The 26396-nt window shown below is 46.2% G+C and overlaps 1 protein-coding gene across 1 annotated transcript in view; it reads left to right on the top strand.

Moving 5' to 3' along the window:
• Positions 1–23632, top strand: part of LOC121602134 (fat-like cadherin-related tumor suppressor homolog) — a gene marked incomplete at its 5' end in the record, with an annotated part of 29355 nt that extends 5723 nt beyond the window's left edge. Inside the window, 4 exons of the mRNA XM_041930895.1 lie at positions 5376–5522; positions 17630–19420; positions 19516–20499; positions 22336–23632. Of these exons, the coding sequence (XP_041786829.1) occupies positions 5376–5522; positions 17630–19420; positions 19516–20499; positions 22336–22602 (3189 nt within the window). The remainder of the gene's footprint in view (positions 1–5375; positions 5523–17629; positions 19421–19515; positions 20500–22335) is intronic.
• Between the last annotated feature and the right edge of the window lie 2764 nt (positions 23633–26396).

Below are 26396 nucleotides of genomic sequence, written 5' to 3'. Positions count from 1 at the left end.
CACAAGCGTGCCTCGATCCTCATTTGGGGTACGCATTAAGTAATGAGCTGAATAAAACTGATGTATAACAAGCCGGGAGCAACATAGAAGAAGCACTAGGGATAAAACATCAGCTCTTACACGCGCGCAAATGATTTGTCGTTTGATGTTATTGATGTTGCTCCACTCGGCGAACGTTTGTGTGTGTGTGTATGCTGTTTTTTTCTTCTCTCTTCTTCGTTTTCCATCACCGCCACACACCGAATGGTGACATTTTTATTCATTTGCCACTCGGGGTATGGTGCGGCACGTGGGCCGTAGTTTAGTTCGCCCACTGTCCCAGATAACAGCCTCGTCAGCGGCAGTGTGAAGAAGATGAAGTGGCCGAACCCGTAACACGGGGGCCGTACGAATAAAACTCTTTCGGTTTGATTAATTGAATGATAAAGCGGGTGCCTCTTTGCTCGCACTGGCGGCGCCGTGCGCCGTTTCGTTCCGTCCCGTCCCGTCCCGAGCTACAGCAGCAGTTGAATTTCAATTAGCACAGCAAAGGGAAAACTTTTCCACACCGACAAACCAACAAAACACGAGCCGGGTTCGGGGCTTCAGTTGTGGTCGATGTTTTTTTGTCCTCTTGTTTGTCTGTGTGCGTTTTTTTTTTCTCGTCTTTGTAGTGAGCCACCAGGCGTCTCCACTGCCGCTGGTCGAATCGAAAAGATTGATGCGTCCGGATATTGGTTGTGGTGGCGGGCGATAATAGTAATTATGATAAGAGAAGTCATTTTACGGATCGTCGCATCCTGCCAGGACACACTTGACATTTGCTAGTGGAATGTACGTTCATGTGCTGGCCTTTCATGTGTCCCTTTTTTTTTGCTCTTGGTTTCCATTTCCCATTGAAGCGGAAGTAATTAAAGTACTGCAGCTGAAGCTGTGCAGAAACGTTTCCTTTAAAGCAAGTATCATGGCAGTGTTTGCTCAAAAACCGTTTGCCGCCTTCTTACGGAAGCACTTCGGGCCCTTCAATTTAATCACAAACTAAAACAAACAACACAAACAACACCCCCAACCCGTTGTTGGTGGGGGTTTTGGTTCCTTTTTATTACGCAAACCACCCGAAAGCCCGTCTTAAAATAAATCCAGCAGTGCGCAACCCTTGTCCGCCCGGTGGCTGGTTTATTTTAGAAAGCTTCTCCTTCGTAGAAAAGCAACTTCTCCTAAGCAAGGCGTTTCGATACGAACGAAAGAGTTTGCTTCCGTTTGCGTTTCGGGGTAAATATTCCTGTTTCAGCCTTTGCCCACATTGTTTTGCTCTCTTTCTCTCTCTCTCTCTCTCTTTCTCTCTCTCTCTCTTTCTCTCTAATTCTCTCTCTCTCCCTCATTCTTTTCTCTTTGTTATTCAACGCATGATGAAAATAAATCAACCAAACATAATTGTGCTCCTGCTCACAATTTTGCTGGCAAACGAACGCTCGCTCAGGACTCGACTTCAATTTTTCTGGTGCGCTCTTTCGCTCGTTAATTACAAAATGCTGCTAAATTATGCAAAACTGCCTACACGAAGCCAGCCCGCCCACATGTCTTAATGTGTGCGTATAAATGTGTGTGTGTGTGTGTGTGTGTGTGTGTGTGTGTGTGTGTGTGTGTGTGTGTGAGTGTGTGTGTGTGTGTGTGTGTGTGTGTGTGTGTGTGTGTGTGTGTGTGTGTGTGTGTGTGTGTGTGTGTGTGTGTGTGTGTGTGTGTGTGTGTGTGTGTGTGTGATGTTTGCCACATTTTCCCGTGGGCAATATATTTTCTTTTCCAGCCGTTTGCCGCTTTCATTTTGACTGTCTGCTTTGGTTTCGGAATTTTCCGTTCCACGATGGGAATGGGCCCAAACTAAACGCACACGGGATGAAAGGTAACAATGCTGCTGGGAGAGCGTCGGAGAGAAGGCATCAGTTTTGCATAATGTATGCGACTTACCTGGCCGCAAACTGCGTAGGAATGAAGGCATACATACACGCCTCATCCAGCGGTCACGGAGATCACTATGTGTGGTAAAGGGTGTGCGCTGTGAAGCTGCCGGTGTACACCTCATTTGACAGCATGTTTTTACAAGCCGGCATGTGTAGTGACTTAACGTGGGATAATGAAGCATGGTTTTGTGTTGGTGGTACGGGATTTTTCTCTCCCTTAGATCAAAGCTACTGATCGTTTATGCGGTTCAAGCTAGGAATTTCTCTTTGATGGATAGATGGTCCGCAGCACGTTCCATTATTCAGACATCAATTATGCGTTGGAAAATTCTAAATTTACTCACCGCAAGAAAAACGCCTATTTCTTTTAACCTTTCCCGGAATCACGTTTAACTCACTGCAGCTATCTAGATGGATAGTGTGATGGGTTGATGAAATTGATTTACACACATAATACCAGTTACATGCGAAAGCTACCGGGGAACTGCTTCGGGGAAGTGAGGTTCTAGACATGATTGTGGGGTTGTTCCTGATAGTAAATCAACGCCATTGTCAAGGAGCATGAGATATTGGATGACTTTCAGGAACATCAGTTTTGTTTTTCTATTTATCTTTACTAATTACCTCATTGCGTGCAATCACCCTGGCGCTAGAGAGTACGATTGATTACTACACTAAGCACTTTTGGCTGAAAAAACTCATAATGAACGTATGTTTCGATAGTATCAACATGTTACAAGCGATACTTTGATTGCTTTTATTCATCATTCATCATAAATCTTAGATGAAAGCTTATACATTACACGCAAACGAGCGATCCATTGCGCCTGAATGTATGCAGTGGATCGGCTACTTATTTTTTAAGGTTTATTAAATTCGAAAGGTTTTTTTTATTCGGTACCAACATAATTCATAAAAACGAGTACTTTATGTACCATAATCCATTAAAAAGACAAGCATGGGTTGTTTCCTTACATTCAAGGTAAAATTAAAAACTAAATTCGATGTCAACTTCCTACAAAAAGGTAGAAGAGACAATTAGTATACTTTTAGGCGCTTCTCATTAATGAAAAATGTACAATACACTACATAACCTCCTGAATGTATGCATTTCTTATTACATATGCCAGTTATTCAGATGGTTCAGATCGTGCAAGTAAAACAATGCGCCTGTAAAACTATCATCAAACCATTGGAACTGACATAAAATTAATCCTTTTCCCGTACATTGCTCTCTCCCTTTGACTTTTCCCATCCACGTACATTCTAAAGAACTTTGCACGGAAAAGGTACGAGCAGGAGATTACTTTGAATATTACTAGCGAAACTATCAGCCCGCACACAATGAAGGTTGCCTTGGCATCGCCAGTTCGTTTGGCTTAACTACGTCAACTCAATGAGCAGCGAATGGCAGAACAACGACTGTCGTTTCCATTTCCGACGAAGTCAACCTGCCTGGCCGTGTGCGATGGTTGCTTTATGCGCTGCGCCCGAAGCACACGACCGCTAGAAAGACTATCGATTCCCATTTTTCTTGCCCGCCTTCACGAGCATTCCACCATGTTGATAATGCCGTTGAAAGGCTAGTAACAGGATGGCCGGTTTGCATGTGTACGGTTCCGTTTGAGTCCGTTTTTTTTTTTTTTGTTGCTGTTGTGGTGTTATAGATGCTGTTGTCGGTGCTATCTTGCTATCCATATTCTTCACCCGGCGGTGCGGTGGAATGCGATGTCAATCCGATGACAATGAAGGTGATAATCACGGTTACAATGACACTGCTGACAGCCTGTCCATTTATCTCGAGCTCTGTGTGTGTGTGTGTGTGTGTGTGTGTGTGTGTGTGTGTGTGTGTGTGGTGTGTGTGTGTGTGTGTGTGTGTGTGTGTGTGTGTGTGTGTGTGTGTGTGTGTGTGTGTGTGTGTGTGTGTGTGTGTGTGTGTGTGTGTGTGTGTGTGTGTGTCTGCATCCTTGCCGTCCGGTCGCATCGAATCACGATTGCTTTTTGACGATGATTATGATCTGTGCATAATAGGGATGCTGATGATGATGATGATGATGGTGAAGTTGCCGACCATGGTGCTGCTATGCGGCGGTTCTTCGGTCATTTTACCCCTCACATCCCGCCCGTCGAACAACGATGGTGCTTCTCTGACAGCTCGGCGGAAAATGGGTTTTAATGATAGCCTTTTCTGCGTTCAAGTGCACACCACCGAGTGCACATCAGGTGTGCGTGGCAGTAATTTGGTGCTGCCGATGGTAGTTCCGAGGAAAATTAATTACTGGTACCGTCCGGGCCTGGGTACGCTGAAGAGGATTGAAATCAGAGAGAGCAAGACAGAGAGCGATAGATATAGAGAGATAGACAGAGAGAGTATGTATCTTTGTTTCGATATAATGCACTTTAATCACTTTACAATTGAGTGTGGTGTGAGAGATCGATGTTTATCTTCGCCAGTGCGTACATAAGCGATACAGGAAAGTGATGTTAGGCTGAAGCGATCAATGTCGATATTTGCTCGTATGATACGTTATACCAACTATGTGTAGACAAGGGTGTAAGTGTTTACCGTATGTGTACAGTATGTTCCGTGCAAAATATGACAATTTTTGTCAAGGTTTTGGTTTATTGCAACTAGTTCGCAAAACCAATACAGAATTTGAAACATTATTCTGCGCAAATCAAAACATCACTCTTTATCAGCTCATGTAGATTCACGATTGAATAAAAAATTGCATGCTTTTAGGCGCTCTTGCTATAAACCATTCAGCATCTATATATTTTTAAGAGAATTTTCAGGAATTTCAAGTTATTCATGACCATAACATTCATCACTGTTTCATTACTTTTGCTCCCACACATCTTATGCATATCTTGTCTTATTGTGCATCGTTTTAATTTTATTACAACATCTCGAATGCATAGTGCAATCATTTTTAAATCATTCAATGTACCACTTGCTCGGTTCTCACTGCACGATGATTCACAGTCTGGCTGGGAAATTACTGTTTAGCAATATGTTGTTTCTTTCAAATGATACATGAACTACACAAATCTCTTAACACACTATCTCTCTGTATTATGATCTTTTTTCCCCCTTCGACACACGTGATTTTCGTGACACAAAACCACGACCACCTCCGGTACAACAACATCAACATCTGGCCGCTGGCGGCTGCTACAACACTCTGTGTGTGTGTGTGTTTGTATCGGTGCCAACACATCGACACCAAACCACAAAATATGCATTCCTCTTCGCTTCGAAATCGTATTCCTGTTTCACGCTGGTGAATCGTATGGCGCTTATTCAATAATATATCCTACACAACTCAAAACGACACCGCTCGTAACGAAATTGCACAAAATCGGGGCTGCGATTTTCGCCAAACCCACATCACGGTACCGCACGCGCGCTTTCGCCTATCTCACACACACACGCAGAATGATTACGCTAGCAGTGGCTACGAACCGCCGGAGCTGGAACTGACCGAACCGATGCTGTCCGATCCGGACGTCGGGCTGGACGATGCGGCCACGTGGGAATCGTTTCCGGAGAAAAACTTCAACGACCTGCAAGTCATCTTTCGGGTAATGATGGCGAACATTGTTTCTCTTCTCTTTGTCTCTCTCCTTTCTCGGCGTCTTTAATTGTTTGCTGGTTTAATTTGGATGTTTTATACTGTCGCTTCTGTTGTATGCATTTTCTACCTGTTATTGGGTTTATTTATTTATTTACTTATTTATTTATTTATTTATGAAAGCTTTTTAAACAGTCAGATTAATACCAAAATCAAATTCATATTATTTTCGTTTTACAAATGCTTCATGTAGGGTAAAGTTTATAGAGCAATTTATTTCGCATTGTTGAGCTTATTGTAGAGATTACTTTTTATTAGCTTCTTTGCTTCAACTGTCCTTTAATGTTCAATCGAAAACATCTTTTTATGGCATTTTTATGGCAAACTTTTGCCCAAGCTCATGTGCATTTTATTAGAATACTCTTAAAAGTATGCAATTTGCTTGTTAAGCTGTTTGTTATTGTAAAACTTTTACTTTTTAGGTGAATATTTCAATGTAAATGCTGTTTGTTTCACGTTTGCTTTATTGGTAAAAAATCGATACTCGTATGATCTATATGTGTATTTTTTACTGTCGTTGCTTATTTATTTGTTTATGCAATACTGCTCCATCTCTGGATGAATTAATTAGATGTTTTTCACCGGAAGTATCTTCCAAGCTTCTCATCCAATCGAATCGACATGCATCCGACGAGAAAAAGAGATGAACCGATCTTCGAAATAAATTAAACCATTTCGTATATTTTTATCACACTTTCATGGGGGGGGGAGGTGGAGCAATGATTAGTTGTTACGACGCCCCATCAGCAATACCCTGGCAATGAAGAACCTCGTTACACCTGTTATTATGTCGTGCTTATAAATATATCAGGTTACCGCGCAGAAGAGTCCACAGGAAAGCACCACGCTGTCGTAAATGTTGTTTACCAACAAGGACCAAACTGCTGACACAACACTATGGTTGTGGAAATTGTGGAAAAAGAGACGTTCTCATATCTGCTGTTCTCAGCATTTATGAAGAAACGTACGTGCGCTCGTGCCAATAATTGCCATAAACTTGCCGCCGCTGCCACGCGATAGTGCGGTTCGGAAGTTTTTGGGGTGCACTTGGGTGCCACTGCCGAGGTGCCCCCGGACGAGCAACTAATGAACGATATCATCGTGCACAATGTGCCGCGCAGCTCTTATACTAACCTCGGAAGTGTCGGAGCCATCGGTTGCGAAAGCTGCCTCAAAAACTTTTTGAGCTGCCGCGTTTGCGACCTGATTCGATTAAACGATGCCGCTCATAAGAAGACTAAATTATTTCCCAAAACTGCCTGCATCCAACAGGCGGCAAACGGAGATTGTGATGTCCTTGTTTTGGTTGTATCTTATTTCCTTCTTCTATGTCAGTGAATGTTCTCTTCCACTCCAATGAGAGAAGTAATCGTAGCATGAAATTTGCTAAGAAGAGTCAGTTGTACTTCATGATAAGCTGCTTCCGACCGTAGAATTACCTCAAGATATGTGACTCATTTTTGTCCCTGCTTGCTTGGTTTCGATATCGAAAAACCTGCCGGTGGCCTGCCTGCCGGCAACTTGCGTTGGCAGTGCTTCGTCACCACAGCTTCGAACAGCACAAGCAAACTGGAACCGAATTGGCTTCCATCGCCGCAAAAAGCGATGATCAACACAAATTTTATATCCCATCAGTGTCAGCTTAGCTTTCCTAGCAAACTATTTCCCGCATCCCCCGTCCGGAACGTTATTATCGTATGTGTGTGTGTGTGTGTGTGTGTGTGTGTGTGTGTGTGTGTGTGTGATGTCCCCTTCCATGAGGACCCTTTGCAACGAGGTTGCGATGGTAGCGAGGTTTTTAGAGCGGGACGCACGGTAACGCACGACTTCCAGTGGACGGTAACGACGTCCACACGACCACAAGAAGACATGAGCAACTCAAGGATCCGGTTACGGTCGGTAAAGTGCATGTATATCGTATCACAAATCACACACACCCACACGCACCGTAGTGAGGGACACTGGGGCGACTTAAGAAATTGTTGGGCAGGTGTCCTTTGCAATGTACACCGCCCAATGCTTGGACATTCCTGTGCGCCCTAGTTCTTCCGCGTACACTGATGACTTTCCATCGGTCGTGCTTGATTGGTTTTTCGTAGTAGTGCGCACTGCATTTGAAGGGAGGTTTTTTATTCTGTTACTTTGCCATCGGAAACACACTGACAATCGATGTGGTGTATGGTTCGGAAAATGCGTTTGGAATCCTTACCTAAAATACCGATTACAAACCGACCTGTGGTTTAGCGGACTTTGTGTGGATTCTTGTGGGTTTTTCTGTGGCAAGGTTTATCGTACAAGGATCGAATGTTACGGTCCAACTCGTAGGTCTTCCTGCTCGGAATACTTGAGTAAATTACTTGGTACATAGTTTTCGGGAAGGGAAAGCAAAATCGTTATATTTTCCCATTAATTCTAACCTTATCCGAGTGCAGCAATGTTGAATCAGCGCGACAAAGCCATTGTTTGTGAAATTAATCCAGCAAATCAAGTGCACCGCGCACTGGCCGGTGATACAAAACGTTTCTGGCGTAGTGTGAAATTACTTCCCACTCTGGAGCCCACCTGTCAAACAAACGTCGGGGATGGAAGCAAATTAATTTCCCCATTTGTGTGACGTTCAGTCTGCAGAAATTGTTCGTTACATTTTCTATGATTGACAGCGCTCCCCTTCCGTACCACCGATCGATCTTCTTCGACGACCACAGCAAGCAAGCACGACCACCATATTGGCTCGCTCGAGACACCGAAATATGAAGCCGATTGTTTTTTTATTATTTATGTGCCATTTTGATTGGACACACACACTCACAGACATCACACGTGTCACGCGATGCAGTGTCATCACACGGAGCCCTCAGCTTGACATAGAAGCGTGACTGTCAGTATGGCTTCCAGTTGAAAAATAAAAAAAAAGACATACAATAGCAACTACACAGCCCCTAATCAAAACCACCACTGAAGCATCCAACACCCCACTATCTCTCTCTCTCTCTCTCTCTCTCTCTCTCTCTCTCTCTCTCTCTCTCTCTTTAATCACTTCCAATTAACGCAGCCATACTCAAATTACGGGCGTCAAATCTGCATCGATTAAACATTTATATTCAATCGGTCGGACGTTAGGGGAAAGGCACAGCACACCAGCACAAGGTTCAGATGACATTGCGCAGCCATGTCGCAACACACACAAACACACACACACACGCCAATTCGTACCGCTTCTATCACCAACCGAGAGTGCTGCATTGTTGCTGCGTTGACATTTATTTCTATGACAGATTTACGGTTGACTGATTTGACCCCGCGCCCTTTCGACATCGCTCCTGCGCCCGATGGCGTCCGACGGAACGGTCAGTCACTGTCACCGTTTTGCTGACGGTATGGTTTAGACGTCGGTGTCGGTGGTGATGGTGAGCCGTGGAGCTAGCATAGCGCGCCCAATTCACCCTTCATCATTATAATACGCTCGGCAGTCATTGTTTGGCTGGCCGGTTTGGTTCCGATTTGGCTGCAATCCTTCCAGCGACAGCGTAAAAACATGTAACATGATACGCATTCATGCTCAACTACTCACAGTCCCTCGTGTTGCAAACGGGTGGGACATTGTTGGCTTTAGTTTATGCTTACAATATTGTGTTGTTTGGCCGCGTGAATTCGATCGTTTAACCTTTCGCGTGAGTCATCGTTTGCTGGAGCGCGTATTGTAAGTACAGTGTAATCCACGCGCTGTGTGTTTACCTGATGAAATTAATCGCTACAACAACACAGTGAATAAGTACAGCGCATGCTGTTGTTTTGGTAGCCATAGGGGTACCACCATGTATGCGAGTACTATTATGACGACAGGTAATTTTGTGCTTGTTTTTTGTCTTTTTTGCCGAATCACCGAATCGAAGAATATGTTGTATCCTGGATATTGCAACTGAGTCCTCACTGCATCCAATTACACAGGCACTTGGGTTTAGATACTTTGACAAATTTACATAACATACTTTGACTACATTTATTTATTTATTTATTTATTTATTTATTTATTTATTTCAATTAATTGCTCGGCCACGTTGGGTTACAGCAATAGTGATTACTGACTGTGTACAGTTATTCGGGAGTAAGAAGAGGCCGGAAGAGAGGTGGAAGGAGTTTATGGTACGGAAAAGGAGCGAAGACGGGATCGGTAGACAGGATAGGGTACACTGGTGGACATAAAAATAGGAACTTTTTTCTGTGACCGAAAGACATAGTTCTTGTCAGAAATATTGGTAGCCCTGAAAAGGACTGTTTAAGTGGTTGTTGGGAGGAGGTGTTGCGGTGTTCCACAGAGCGAAAACACATTCTAACGGTCAATGTGATGACCGTTATTCGCTATCACTTCCTGACAGCGTTTGGCCATATCTTCGATGAGCTTACGGCATTCGCTTTCGGGTATGTTTTCCCACATAACCTCGCAGCGTGTCCATAGATCATCGGCTGAACGTGCAGGCTGGTTCTTAAGCTGACGCTTGAGAGTTGACCACAGATTTTCAATTGGGTTTAGGTCAGGACTCAACGCAGGCCACGGTAGAACTTGCACATCCTGGTTTGCCAAATAACATTTAACTGTTCGCGATGTGTGCTTAGAGTCGTTATCATGCTGAAAGATGTAATGCTCTTCGTCTCCGAATTTTTGTCGGGCGTATGGCAACATCTTACGACTAAGTATTTTTCTATACCCTTCCGAGTTCAGTGTCCCGTTGATACGGAACAAAGGACCCGGGCCGTGCCAGGAGAAGCAACCCCACACCATTACGTGGCCGCCTCCGTGACTTCGGGTTTTTATCGTATTTTTCGGATGATACGCCTGATTAGGAAGGCGCCAGACGTATTTAATGCCGTCCGAACCATCCAGATTGATTCTGGACTCATCCGAAAAAATGATTTTACTCCACCAAAAGATGGATGCAGCTAAATGTTCTTCGGCAAACCGAATGCGCGCTTCTACGTGGTGCGGCAGCAGCTTACGAACCTTCCGCGGTCTCCGGGCACAGAACCCAGCGGCGTGTAAACGGCGAGACACCGTTTTCGCCGAAACTTGCAAACCAAGCTCCTGCTTGATTTGAGCGCAAGTTTTGAAAGGATCCGCCTTGATTATCTCAACAATCTGCGCGTCAACGTCGGCCGTTGTTTTTCGCGGACGACCTGTCGATTTACCCGTAGCCTCGCTACGAATGGCGTTGTCCACAAACGTCCGTGAACGGCCGAACGCCTTACAGATTGTCTTGATTGGCACGTTCTCACGATAAAGCCCCTGAATGTGTTTTCGCTCCTCTGGTGTGCAGTGCTTTCCGCGACCCATGATGATTTTGTGGAATTTTTCAACAGCAACCTTTCACCTTGACCACTGATGGAAGAATGAAGCTCAACACGATTTGGCTCTCCTTTTATACTGCCGCAAAACGCTGCCGGCACTCAAAACTCAGATAAGTAGCGCACCAAAAATGAGAGTATAAAAGGCATAATTCGACTATTGCAAATTCAGTACGCCTCGAACTGTTGGCGATGACACACCTAGTGCACGCAAAAAAAAAACACACAATTTTTTTTTCCTATTTTTATGTCCACCAGTGTATGTTGAAATCGAACAGATCTCAAGTACTATTAAAAGACGACATAGCTCTTACAAAAGGCTCATTGCGAGCAAAACGTGTACGACATATAGGTAACTGGAGACAAAAACGATAACGTAAGGTGCGACAAGGTGCATACAAATGTAAGCGCGACAGAAGGGAAGGAGTATCAATCGTATTAAGCAATATGCCAGCAACGAAAGAAGCCTGAGCGACCGAGAGGCGGTGCTCCAACTTGGCAAGGCCTAATAGAGTGCATCTATCGTCATACGAAGCAAACGGAATAGAGTGATGACCCAGCTACCTACGAAATACAATCCTCGTAAAACGTCTCTGGATCCTCTCAATCCTTTGGAGCAGAGATTTTTGGACAGGACACCAGATGATGCAGGCATATTCCAGTACGGAACGGACCCAGCAATAAAGGGACTTGAGACAGAAAGGATCGCGAATTTCAGTGGACATGCGACAAATATATATAAATATATTTTATTTAAATTGAAAAAAAAAATCCAATGGGCATATGAAATTCTCAAACCATAAAGGTTTTTGCATAAAATAGAGATTGTTTTTCCACATCGATTGAAACATTCTATTAGATGACGTTTTCAATTGCCACCATAATGCTACCCTTTAATGAGATTCAAACATTTACATCAAAAACTGAATTCGATTCGCGGAATTTGTAAACTCAAATGCAATTTCCCCCCCGTTTTTCCATGGCAGCCGTTCGCGTTAACCCGTATTTTCCTATTTATCTGAACATCCCTATCCTTCGTGGAAAACCATTCTAGACAGCGTTAGGTACAACCGAGCGACTCCTACCAACACTCAAGCACAACTATTTAATTCACTTTATCTTTCGCGATGCTGAAACAAACAGCGCCGGGTTTGTGCGTCTCCGTCTGACAATAAGTCAATTTATTCATTATTCAATCTCTCGAACGATGTATAAAGACAGCAACACTCACACACACACACTCGACCGGTTGCGCGTATGGATAGAACATGCCTGCGTCGGTATACCTTGCGCGTCCTTACCGTACGAGTGTGTCTCAAAAAGGCTGCTGATTAATTCAATTATGTCGATTCTTTGCTCGCGTGTCTTAAATCCAGCGAAGCGAGAAAGTACGCGAATGGGATTTGTGTCTACGTTGTTTATGCGGCATTTTTGCTTGCGTTTTGCGTGGCTTTACTCTTCCTTTTCCTTGGCACATGTGTGTGTGCTGCACATACAGGCAGGAGCAGCGCATTTGAGTGGGTGCTTGGTGCCTGGTGTTCTGCCGAAGACCTTAATTAGGGTGCCATTCAGCGACTAGCGACTAATGGCCGTTCATTCAGTCATTATAAATGTGCTTGCTTTATTATCACACCGTAATTACCTGCACAAGTTCTGCTCGAAATGGTTTTTCGTGATGTAAGTCGTGTGACGTACGCCACAAATCAAGGTTGAGTTTGTATGTAAGTGGAGTTTATTGAAATAGACTTTAAATTTCTGTTAGAGAAAACTGGCCTGTTTAAATCCACCGTTATCATAACCGAATTTACACTACGCAAAATCCTCGATCGGGCTTTAAGCATTTGTCCCTGATCCTTAAATATTTACCCAACTGCTGGGGCAGTACAGAGCTCACCGCTGACAAATGTGGCACCGTTTTTTTTTGTTTGGTGCGCATAAGTTTGCCCCACGTCAATCTTGCCTCTAAGGCCACCCCGAAAAGAAATGTTAATCCCTAGGATGGACTGTTTCTGTACCGATAAAAAAGGAAGAAGACACGGCTAAAGCTAAATCGAATAAACCTTACCTAACCTAAGTTAACTTTTCATTTTTATTCCATTCAATGCGCATACTGTTGTGTGCCCTTCCCTTTTTTGCCTTCACCGAAGGGTCCGGCTTGAAAATTTGGGTTCCCTCTTGCTTTTTTTTTCTCCCTTCCTACCGCTACGTGTGTCGCCTTCATCAGTGTCAATCAAAATGAGGATTTGGCACGGAAAGGACCAATAAATTATGCATGAAAAATGACATGCTCCCGCCGGCTGTCCAAACGCGGTCAGCAGTTGCTGCTCGGTGGGCAGCAACAAAAACTGGAAGGATGTACAAGGAAATGTTGAAAGGTTTTTTCTTCTTAATGTTTTTTTTTGTGGACACACCTCCTACACGCACTACTACAGGGGGTAGTACGACGCATCATGCATCCTTGAGCGAGCATCTCGTTGACTTTTAAGCTAAGAGCTCCCGTATTTTTGAAGGCGCATAGCATATAGTCTTTAAAGCATTTTTCGGCTATGCAAGGTAGCTTTGTAAAGAAAATACGGAGCTTGTCGTAAGGAGGGGGACTGCTTTTCATCCGTACCCCCCCCCCCTCCGTGTGTGCCGCCTGTTTGAAACACATTTTTGAAAAGAAGCTTAGATTGAAAAGCTTTATTCAGCCTCATCCTGACTCCGGGACTCCGGGGCTGATGTGTTCGCGGAAAAGGTCGTGCTTTTATGTAGTAAATAAACTCTTTTTAACTGTCACTGCGTGACCCTTCCAGAAAAGGCCAAATTACCATAAGCGTAAATCCTTTACAAATGCAATAAACATGGAAACGCTATGCTGAGTCTAATAAGGGTAAGCGGCATGGTTCCTAGAAGCAGAAAAAATAACTCTCCCAAAAAGACTTAACCCTTATTTACAGCATTAAAAATGGTAAAAGTTTTCGCCTAGGTTATGTTAGCGAATGCCAATATTCACACTACAGTACCAATATTCACAGATAGTACGAATGTTTTCATTGAATTATCCATTTTCCATCAAACGGATTATTCTTTAAAGTTTATTTAAGTGGATAAAATTAGTCATAACAAACGAAAAGAAAAGGCTTGGAGATTGCCATATTCTCAGATAAAAGGAAACCCGCTACTGATCACACCTTAGTAAGAACCCACTCATTCTCCACCCAGCATAAAATACTGCAATGTGGGTCAAGTTGCCATTTTCGCTAATGTTGCTTTTATATTCGTGCTCTCTCTCTCTCTCTGTATAAAATCCAATTGGGAAAACAATTTCAAGTACGACAACTTTACGAGGACAATAAATCGGAATTGCGCGAATACAACACCGCTCGCCAGGTGCAGAGGCTGCTCAAAATGCATTGGCTGTGGGAAAAAAAATTCGATGCATAGCGATAAAGGGGTCTCAAAGTCTGTCGACTTCGGGCGGTTTTTGTTCTCACATGATTCCAAAGGTGGCAAAGTAGATGGATTCAATTGTCGCAAATAAAAAGCTTACCATATAAATAAGACAATATTTGAAAAGTATCCCATTCCCGAAGCTCACAAGTGCCGGAATTGAAAAGCCCCAGGTCCCAGTAGTCCCCCGTGTCCGTCCGTCGGTGTGGCTCAAGCCGTTTGGCAAACGAGTGTAGAATGAAGTATGCAATTTCCCCCTCTTTTTTGAATCCGCACCGCTTACCACGCGACGTGAGGGCGGTGGCACAATATGCATAGCACCCCCGGCGGAAAGCACACCCCGGTGCTGATCCCCGGGACGTGTGCAGAGTGTTCCATTACACATTCGTACCAACCCCGAACCCATCCCAGTGAAATGATGTCACTTATGATTTTATGTTCGTCCGATGATGTGGCGCAAAGTGTCGCGGGAATCGTGGGCAGGGTGACATTTCACCGAAAAAGCCTTTAAGGTTCGCACACGTTCACCGGGCGCTGTGAAGAATCACCAACCAACAGGAAATAACAAAAAAAAACACGCAAGAAACCCCCTTAAGTACGTTCTCTCCCTTCCAGGACCTTCTGCAAACGCGCCGGAGAGAGTGCCGGAAGAATATGTTACGCCCGAAACGACCGCGTTCTAGCAGGGGAACGTGCGGAGGAACGTATTTGAGCGGCGCATACAAAAGCTATAAAAGGAAAATGCCTTGTCTCTCCGTGTCGTGTTGGTCGTGTTGAGGAAGTTTTCCGTCTTTTTTTCTCTCTTTCCATCTGTCTCTCTGTGCTGCGACACTTGTAGTCAGTTTTGAAAGATGTTCTGTACCCTTCGGAAAGGGAAGTACGATATAAACACGCGCAAATAGCATATTACTGGTGTACTCCGAATGGTGGGTAAAGGAAGAAGATGATAGAAGCAAAGTCAACTCAATCCTGGAGAAAAGGCGTCGAATGTCAGGACGCTCTCCACACAACTCCCCGGGATATGAGTGTATCGTGCCCCGGTAACGACGGTGATGACGAATGACTAGCCGGGGCTGGTTCGTTATCCACACTCCATCCGGGCAGTATAGGGGTAAACGGGGCAAAATGAGCACCCTTTAGTTAAGCATTATTTCACAGCAAGCTTACAAGGGATTTCCAAGTCACTTTCGAATGTGTGCACAATTATTCACCGCATCCAAGAATGTTTTTCAACAGCTGTCAAATTGTGCATTTGCTTCAACATGAAATTTCAGTTTCAACTCATGATTTTCAACACATAACAAAGAACTATCAATCTCAATCCAGCTTTAGTCTTGTTGAAAATCATGCTGAAGAAATGGAAAATTGGGATGGAAATGAAATATCAGATTATTGTGGATTAACATCTTCCAAGCAGTGAATAACAAAGTTTATATTTGAAAGTGACTTGGAAAACCATTTAAATTCCAAGGTTCAAAATGTATTCATTGGAGTGTTCTATGAACACCATGTAAGTGTTATGATCCGTAATTAAAAAATTACAAAAATTATAAAAATATAAATAAGTTTTATCTAAGCAATACGGCCTTTTTGGACCGTTACTCCTGAATAAAAAAAAAAAAAAAGTTTTTATCGGAATCAATTCCGGCTAGCTCCAAAGTTTTCTGGAATCGATTCTGGATAATAGGAATCGGAAATTGGTTCCGGAATTGGTTCCAGAATCGCCCCCGGAATTGGAATCGGCTCCGGAATTGGAATCGGCTCTGGAATTGGAATCGGCTCCGGAATTGGAATCGGTACCGGAATTGGTTCCGGAATCGGATTCGGAATCAAAATCGGCTCTGGAATTGAAATTGACTCCGAAATCAGAATCGGCTTCGAAATGGAGTCGGTTTCGGGATGGAGATGAAGAATTTGATGAAGGATAGACGTTTGGGTCCAAAGATGCTACGTATGCTACGATGGCCGCAAATAATCAAAATTCACTTTTCAACGATTCATTCTCATGGAGATTTCCGGACTGATTTTGCTTCTGAAACTTCTTGTTTCAATTAAAGAATTGATTCTCCTTCCGGAGCTAATTCCAATTCTGGAGTCAATTCTGATTCCGTTACCGAAACAAATTGCGATTCTCAGGTCCGGAGTCGATTCTGATTACGGACCCGATTCCGATCGCGGCATCGATTCCGGAGTTGACTACGGAATTGGCTCCGAAATCGACCCCATAGTCGACTCCAGGATCGGCTCCAAAAACGACTCTCGAATCGAAACCAGCTCTGGAATTGATTCCGAAAACGGAATCGGGCTGGTCCTCATTTCATGAAACGTGCGCAAAAACTTTGACCATTACCCAAGCGCTGTTGTTGTGGTCCATATTTCCCCAGTTTTCAGGTTATGTACCAATTTTAAACCATAGATTAGTGGGGATCATGTAATCAATGTAAGAACGATCATGGTTTGTGGGAATTTCAAAAGAATATTCATTAAACTGCTTCAGATGACCATATTGCCCCGCTTTCCCCTATGTACGTCGTCAGCAGATTGGATCCATGCATGCATATATGTACCCAAAACAGTGTAGAGTGTAGAGTAAGATTGTACCAACCGAGCTAGACAACGGCGACACAAAAAAACCCTCTTTTCCTATGCACAAACATGCACACGCTGGGTGTTAAATCTTCGCACGGGCACGATATATTGTTTCGTCGTTGTTTTCTCCTACCGCGAGCATATTGAGATGGCAGAATGGAAAAAGGGGCGGGAGAAATTGACTCGAGTTGAACAAGCGACCCGGCGAGTAGTGCGAGTGTGGGATAAATTCTATTACGCTGAAATGTTTGCTATTTGTTTGCGAATGGAATACGCTTTCCGATATGGTGTCAGCGACACAGGCTAACCCCGCTCCCAAGGGTGGCATCTTGTATGCGAATTGACTGGCGCAAAAACAAACAGGATATGAAAGAGAATGTATCAATTTAGAAGCGCAATTTGCTTCTACTCGACGGGTTTCATGCTAAAGTGCCGAGACAAGGGGCGTCCATCGTTTGCCAGAGCAGAGTGGTATGACAACATCAAAGGGAAATGGCACAATTCTGTGCCTCAAAAGTTAATGAACCACGTTAACGTAGCTATTTTTAGAAAGTAGTCTAGCTAGCGTAAATGAAGCCTTTATTAATGTAATGCTTATGCGTTTGTGCTTTGATTTTCCCCTGCAGCACAACCGCTTTCAACCATTCCCAACCCGCTCAATAATGCGCCTTTTCATTATCTTTCGGTCCCATGCAGGTACTGGCGACGGATCAGGATATCGGCGAAAACGGTCGCGTCACGTACTCGATCAAGCCGGGCCGCGGGAAGGCGAAAAAGTTCCGCATCGATCCGGACACGGGCGTGATCTACGCGGCCCGCACGTTCGAGATCGACACCGAGTACGATCTGCTGGTGCGGGCGGAGGACCACGGCGTGCCGAAGCGCTCCCAGCAGGCGCGCGTCGTCGTGGCCGTCGTCGGTGTGCCGCTCGAGTCGGAGAACGCACCGGTGGTGAAGACGGGCGACCAGCACGTGGAGGTGACGGAGAGCGATGCGCCCGGCTACCTGGTGACGCTGATCCAGGCGTCCGACGCCGACGGCGAGCAGGTCTGGTACGACATCGTGGGCGGCGACGAGCGGCACGAGTTCTACATCGGGCGGGACAATGGGAACGTGCTGCTGGCGAAGTATCTGGACTGGGAGCGGCAGCGCGAGTACAACATCACGATCAGCATCTCGGACGGGGTGCACATGGTGTACACGCAGCTGTACGTGTCGGTGATCGACATCAACGACCACCGGCCCGAGTTTACCGAGTCGGTGTACCGGGTGGACATTTCGGAGAACATCGAGGAGGGCATGGAGGTGCTGCAGCTGCACGCGACGGACGAGGACGAGGACAAGAAGCTGTTCTACAGCTTGCACGCGGCGAGGGATCCGGTATCGCTGAAGCTGTTCCGGGTGGACTCCGTCACCGGGAGCATCGTGATGGCGCACCGGCTCGATCGGGAAACGCTCGCCGAGCACGTGCTGATAGTGATTGTGAAGGATCAGGGCACGCCGGCGAAGCGCAACTACGCCACCGTCATCATTACCGTGCACGATCATAACGACCACGCGCCCGAGTTCACGACGAAGATCGTGCAGGGGAAGGTGTACGAGACGGCAGCGGTCGGGACGCAGGTGGTGCAGGTGTACGCGATCGATCGGGACGTGGGCGACAATGCGCAGATCGCGTACACGATCGTGAGCGGCAACATTGGCAACGTGTTCGGCATCGATCCGAGCATGGGCGTGATCAGTGTGGCGAAGCAGCTCGACATCAGCACGCTGTCCGAGTACATGCTGCAGGTGAAGGCGACCGACGGTGGGAAGCCGCCGCTTTCCTCCCAGATCCCGGTGCACATCATGATCGGCATGGCGGACAACGCGCCGCCCCGCTTCATCTCGGACGATCCGGCGGCGGAAATCTACGAAAACCAACCGATCGGCACGTTCGTCATCCACCTGGAGGCACGCAGCACCTCGTCGCTGCTGTTCCAGATCATCGGCGGCAACGTGGGCGACATGTTCTTCATCAACCCGTCGACCGGCGTCATCACGACGAAGGACCAGCTCGACTACGAGCACAACAAGTTCTACAATTTGACGGTGCGCGCCACGAACATGGCGTCGGCGTCGGCCACCTGCTCGGTCACTATTAACGTGCTGGACCGCAACGACAACGTGCCGTACTTCGAGCAGCAGGTGTACTGGGGCGAGGTGTCGGAGGCGGCCCCGATCGGGTCGCTCGTGTTGACGCTGTCGGAGGCACTGGCGCCGAACGGCAGTGCGATAACGGGCAACCATAATCATCTCGTGAACGCTTCGCTGCCGCTCGTGATCCGGGCGCGGGACGACGATTCCGGCCTGAATGCGCTGCTCCACTACGACATCCTGGATATGCTGCCGCGCAGGTACTTCCACATCGACTCGAGCACCGGCGCGATCAAGACGATCATGTTCCTGGACCACGAAAAGATCCCGTTCTTCAGCTTTCACGTCAAGGTAAGTGGCTCGCGGTGCGGAGAAGTGTCTTTTTTTATTGAAACGTCTACTATATTGCTTGTTTTCGTTCGTTCTCTTTTGCCACAATTGCTTAGGTAACTGATCTCGGTAAGCCACGGCTGACGTCGGAACTGACAGCGGAAGTGCGCATCAACATCACGGACGTGAACGACTGTGCGCCCACGTTCAGCCAGAGCGAGTACAACGTGACGCTGCTGCTGCCGACCTACGCCAACGTGGCCGTGCTGCAAGTGAACGCGACCGACGAGGACAGCTCGGAAAACTCCACCCTCCGGTACGACATCATCGAGGGCAACCGGGACGGTGTGTTCGCCATCGATGCCACCACCGGCATCATCACGACGCGGGACGTCGAAAGCATCGGCCCCGCCTACCGTCTCGCGGTGCGCGTCTCGGACGGCAAGTTCGCGAAGGTGGCGCAGGTGCACGTGAACGTCGAGACGTCCGAAAACTCGGGCCTCATCTTCCAGCGCCCGACGTACGAGGGTTCCATCATGGAGAACAGCACGAAGATCAGCACCGTCGCGGTGGTGAACGTGCTCGGCTCGACGCTGAACGAGCACATCGAGTTTGCCATCCTCAACCCGACCGACATGTTCCAGATCGGGCTAACGTCCGGCGCGATCCAGACGACGGGCCGCAAGTTCGATCGGGAGGTGCGCGACAACTACGAGCTCATCGTGGAGGCCCGCTCCCAGCAGCCGGACCGGGAGAAGCCGCGCGTCGCCCACGTCATCGTGAACGTGACGATACTGGACATCAACGACAACTGTCCGATGTTTGTGAACCTGCCGTACTACGCGGTCGTGTCGGTGGACGATCCGCGCGGCTCCGTCATCACCAAGGTGCACGCGCTCGACCTGGACAGCTTCGAGAACGGGGAGGTGCGGTACGAGATGAAGCGCGGCCACGGCGAGCTGTTCAAGGTGGACCGCAAGACGGGCGAGGTGACGCTGAAGCAGACGCTCGAGGGCCACAACCGCGACTACGAGCTGCTGATATCGGCGTACGACGGCGGCATCACACCCTGCTCGACGGACGTTACCGTACACGTGAAGGTAAGAAATGGGTTTGCTTCTCACTCGTTGTTTTTTTCTTCTTCTTTTCATCACGCCGGAAGCATCCGCGTTCGAGCTCGGCGAGTCGGTTCAAGCGGTCCATTCATGCGATGCCTTCCTTGGGAAGAGGCAAACCCGTAATAAATCAGGAAGTTTTTCAAGAGGAACCTATTACCGTTCTTTACCGCCACGGTATCGGCATTCAGTGTGTGTGTGTGTGTTTCACCGAACAAACCCATCCCGGCCGGATCTCCGGAAGCGATGGGGTACGACGGTTGGCCATCCCATCCCTTTGTTTGAGGTTTACTGTTACTTTTATCGCTCGTCCTTTTTCTCATCCTCATCTCCTTCTGTCAAGAGGTTCTTTCAGTTAGAATAACATTTTGTTGCAACACACCGCACACGCATGCCCCCTTGTTTTGGGTTGTTTTGGGGTGTTCGTCTCCTAACCTTCCCGGCGTGATACGAGCTTCATGAATCATGGACGTGTTCACACGTCCCATTGGCTGGAACGGATGGACGACGGAACAATCCTTTTTTTTTTTTTGGTGGAGAGAAGGGTGTGTACATCCATTCAACATCTCATCCTGCTCCAGCTGCTTATCATCGCCCGGAGAGCTCCCTCCGGCATTTTGGGCAGCGACCTTTTCATCAGGTCGGAAACGATCAACCGTTGGAAGCATCCGTGCACGAACAGAGCACCCGGTGGTATGGCTCCCTCATATGTCTTCGTGTAACAGACTACTTGACTACGTACAAAAACAACCAAACGGTATGCCAATAAGCGTTAAGGTAACAACGGGGCCAAGCAGGTAGAGCAGGATCCGCACGGAAGGATACGAAACATTTTGTTCGCTTTTGATTGAATGCAGTCATTAATCATGGTATATCCTGCCTATATGCCGTGCCGAGCTGCATTAGCCCCGAGGTGTCTCTCCCGCCCTCCTTGCCAGGCTGGTTTAGCTCCATTTGGCGGGAATTGGCCATCGAACGATATGGCCCCGTCGGCACTAGATTTCTCACCTTTTTTCTTCTCGCCGGTGCGGTCCGTTTTGTACATCGCGGGAAGCTTCTTTTTTTTTTTTACTTCACCACCCGGTGGCGGCACAATCGGACAAATTTATCACAACAGGATTAGGGTCAGCAGCGCATTTTCCCTTGCCAGGTGGAACTGCGGTGTTGCGCGGTTGCGATGGTGTATTTGTTCGTGATTTGTTTCCCAGGAAGTGTCTATTTTGTACGTGCCGGAAGTTGGTTCATCGCTCGGAGCGAAAAGGCGCATTTTACTTATTAATTTTGATAGCCCATTTTTCTGTGCCAGCCACAGAACTGGGTCACTCGGCAAACATTCGGGCCTTTCGGGAGCTGTGTGCATTTCAAAAACCGTTCAATTTAGCATTATCTTCTGCGCTGAATGATTACCCCCCCCCCCCCCCCCCCCCCCCCCATTTGCATATCATTTGCATTTGGCCGGTCGGGCCTGATAAAACGTGCCATCTGGTAAGCTCTAGCCTTCACCTAAATTTGTGCTCATTTTTCTTTTTTTTTTTTTGTGTCTGTCCCACATACCCACATGCCCCATCATATAGTCTCTATAGAAAGCGCTCACCTGAGGCAATGCTGGTTTTTTTTCTCTCTCTCTCCGTTCTGGAACGTCTCACCTGACCCAGCTTACGGTTTCGATCATTGAATTCAGCTTAAACATGCTCTAAGCCGACGTTCGATTGAATCGTTCGTCGGACGGTTGGCCACAGCTCGCGGGCAGCTACCTGCTAGATGCACCACAGCCACATTCTCATTCTCGATTTTCTTCCTCTCTCCTCCCCCTCGGCACAGGTGATAGATAAATCGATGCCGGTGTTCAGCAAGCAGTTCTACTCGGACACGGTTGCGGAAAACATCGAGCTGCATTCGCCGCTGTCGGTTGCCATCCAGGCGGAGAGCCCGCTCGGCCGGAAGCTGATCTACAGCATCGTGAAGGGCAACGAGATGGAGGAGTTCGCCGTCGATTTCAACACGGGTAAGTCACGCAACGCACGCCCTGCGGTAGAGACACAGTTTTCTCTCCAGTTTTTTTTGTGTGTGCTCTATTTTCTTTCTTAACAGCAGTATAGTGAAACCGTACTCCCCCCCTCAGCTCAAACTGTCATCCGATAAATTAGTATTGAGAACCCACACCAGAAGCTATGTGGGCTCAATCTCTCTCCCTTTCGCTCTAGAGTCTGTTCTTTCCATCCGCTACTGTGGTGCAAAAGTTTTGGTCCTTCGAACCGGATTCGGTTCCCGTGGTTGATTGCTAGAAGAAGCTTTTTTCTTTTGGTTAGCCACTATTCTCTACTCGGACGTTCTGAGCAGCATGGGGCGGTGGTTACCACCCACTGCCGAAAGTGATAGAAGACCTCAAACAGTCACACACACATACACACAGACACACGGATGCAGGCATAGAAAAATATTGCTCCTGTGTTCTGTTCCTCACTTTCTCATTCGCCGAGTCCGGTTTCCGGTGGACGGAAACCAATGCACCGTGTAGCGGGTTGCAAACAGTTCCAGAGAATTAATTTCCTTGACGTTCACCGGGAGGATACGGTACCGGTCAGACCGGCCTTGGTAGACCATTCGTGCTTCGTCACTTTCACGTTTTATGTGATATTTTTCTTTCCGGCTGGCGATTTTTTGTCCGCCTCTGCTTCGCTCTCCGTCTCTCAATCTGCTTTGTTTTAGGTTAGGTTTTGATCGTGTTTTTTTTCCTTTCTATGGCAGGCATATCATCACCCAAAAAAAACATGCCTTACGTCGATTAAAAGCAATCGACAAAGTGAAACAATCTCCCAGATTCCACCAGGTCTTTTGTGTGTCCGATCTTTGCAGCGGAGGCAATTTTTTGTCTGTGTATGTGTGTTGGAATTTTCTTACTGTTGGGAAGTGCTCGCCGGCACTTGTCAAGCATTCGTTGTTTCGCTTGGGTTTTTTTTTTGGTCGTTTGTTTTCGGTAAGCTCTTCCAACCGGGGGAGGTAGAATTTAATAAACTCGCTTCATCGAACAGTAGTTACATTTTTGTCTCGAATCGCGCCGCTGCTCGTTACTTCGTCGTGCCGCCGGTGCTACGGTCGCTGATACTTTCCGACGGAGCTAAATTCCTCACAAGTTTGGAGCTGTTGGAATGTTGCTTCCACTGTTGCTCGGACGGTTCTGCTGGTGCTCGCTGCCTTTGATGCTGCTGCTCTGCGATGGAGCGTGATCTCTAGCGAAAAACAAAAAAACAGGAACGTTGAAACATTACGCGATTAAAGTTTGGCATCGGAATGGCATTTTCTCCCGTTTGGAGCTTCTTGTACGCTGTTGGTGTTATTGTTGTGTTGTTTTTTACATTACAAAACAAAGGAGTCATAATTCACGTGCATCAAATTCTCCCGGCTACTGCGCCAGACAAATATTTTACCACACCATTCGGCGTGGTGAACGTTTGCGCTTGTGTGACGATTAGCTAGCGTCTGCCTTTGTGTAGAAGTGTAAGAAACAATAAAGTGTCCTGCCCCAGCTAATCACTCCACTGCTGCAACAGAAGCAAGGAACAAAATGGCCCCTAATTTAAAGCTGTGTCTTGGTGTGGAATGGTGCATTACCATTGTTTAGGCTGCCTGTTTTTTACTATCCTTCTCCAAATCGACACGCAACCGATCGTTTGCTAATTGGCTTCGCTGTATAGCTATAAACGCCTAAATGTAGGCAATTTCGTGCTCTTTAAGTGTACCAGTGGGTTGAGGAAGAATTAATTTGTTTTAGAAAGAAAGCAATGGCACCAACTACCAGACGGTAGTTGGCAGAATTTTATTGCGTTTCCATTTCCGGCATGCCGCGCGCACATCCGGTCATTAGGAAACGTATCGCGCGCTAGTTGGTCGTTATGCTTCATTCCTTGGTAAGGGGTTTACTGCGGTTTCTTGTAATGGGGCTTCGACTGGTGGTTTAAATAGATATAATTTATCCGATAGTGTTATTTCTAGTGGAAAGTACTATTTAATCATTGATTTTGCTGTTGATGATTTTCTTTTTACTGCTTCTGCAGTTAAACCAAAAATAAATAGTTGGGTGGAATTAGTGAAAGCAAAATGAAAATGGCAAAGAAAAAATGCCCTTTTTTGAAATTAAACCATTCAATTGGATTGATTTTCCCCCCATTTCTAATCAAGATGAAGCTCTCAAACGTCACTTTGTAAGTGTTGCAGTTGCACTATACCATCTTTTCGCTCCCATTTCAAAGCAAGCAAATCACACAGCAAATTGGTTTCAATTTTCAATTCTTCCCTCGAACGGACGATAATTGAGATACCGAAACCTGTGATGCTCCCTACGCTCCTTTGGGTAAAAGTTCATTACAGCAATTGAAAATGCATTTTCAAACACTCTCGTGCAAACCGTGTGCGTGTGTGTGTGGTAGATTGCTTAAAGCATAGAAGCGTTCGTCTATGCGCGCTGCTATCCTTTTCAATTTGACCTTTCCATGCATGGAGCTACACGAAATGTGCAACACAACACTACTGTGTGTGTTGCCATCATCAAGCGCTCGATTGTAAGAAATGCGTCGGGTGAAATGCCAATGAATTGACCTTTTGGTGCTCTCGCGTTTCGTACGTTCGTTCGCTTTGCCATCGACACCCTAATTGCAGCTCGATTGGAGTCGATCTTTATTTGCTTCGGAAAAGTCATCACACTGTGAACCTTATCTTACAATTAGTTTGCTTGCAAAAGGGAAAAGCAACGGCCAATCGTTTTAGTTTCAGGCAAAAATCGCAATTGCAATTTCTTTCACTTCGTGGGTAATACTTTAATAGTGCATCTAGTCCACTCAGCAAAAGAGCAATGCTTGAAGTCGAAATAAAGCACAATCTCGTAGCAGCTTCAATGCAGCAAACGTCCATTCGCTTTGTTCACATTGTTGCGCTGTTCAAACCGTTCGGAAATGGACAGCCTTTTTAATGGCGTGCCCATTCCGCACAACAGAGTGCAATAAAAATGCTTCCTTCGGGATGAATAAATTACTCCTCCCACCTCTCTAGCTGCACGATTTGAGTAATTGTGTATGAGTGTGTGCTGTGTTTTCCCACCGACACAGTCAACCAGTACAGTCCAGCAGATCACATAACGAGCATAACGGACGCTGACTTTGTACGAGTCAACAAGACCCACATAACGCACGCCTCCCGGCGGCCGGCTTTGTTCGTGATTCCGTAACAATGTCTTATTTTCCGGTTAAGTTGCTTCGCCAAGCCGTACGGAACCGATCAAACAGCAATCAAAACGGTTTACTGTTGCCACACATAAGCGCACACACTCGCTGCGCTAGAACTGCTGCCGGTTTAGAGCTTTAAATCGTTTGCCGTGCGCTGTCGTTTGTGTTTGTTCTGGGAAAATCTTTTTCGATGAAGATGTGGGCCAGAAGAGGAAACAATATCCTTTGGAAATTTAGGAAAGAAAAGGATGAAAAGTCTTTCGCAGAGCAAAAGTTATCAACAAAAGCACACCGAGAGAGGGGGAAAGCTCGACTTAAAAGAAAACCGGAAATCCTTTTGGAAAAATGACAAACAATATTTCTGTTTTTTTTTTTATTCTCTTCTCTATCCGGTCCAGTTTGAAAATTTTGGAAGGATCTAAAATCTTGTCCTTGGGAGAACATGTCTTTATCGTATGACAAAAGCGGATACCACATCCTCCCGAAGATAGAAAATGTATGGTCAACCGTGAAGAGTATTTTGCTAATATTCGCTTTAATAGAGCTTTATTATGTGACAGTGCTACTTGGACAATGTATGTATTTATATCTTCATTGTGAAAGATTAATATTGTGTCCAGTGCCATGAAGCAATTGAAAGTATGCAAAACGTTTTTATCATCT

Source organism: Anopheles merus, unplaced genomic scaffold, assembly GCF_017562075.2.
Source record: "Anopheles merus strain MAF unplaced genomic scaffold, AmerM5.1 LNR4000312, whole genome shotgun sequence".
In the NCBI taxonomy this organism is placed as follows: domain Eukaryota; kingdom Metazoa; phylum Arthropoda; class Insecta; order Diptera; family Culicidae; genus Anopheles; species Anopheles merus.
The sequence above is the reverse complement of the archived record's forward strand: the minus strand, read 5'-3'. Positions and strand labels throughout refer to the sequence as shown.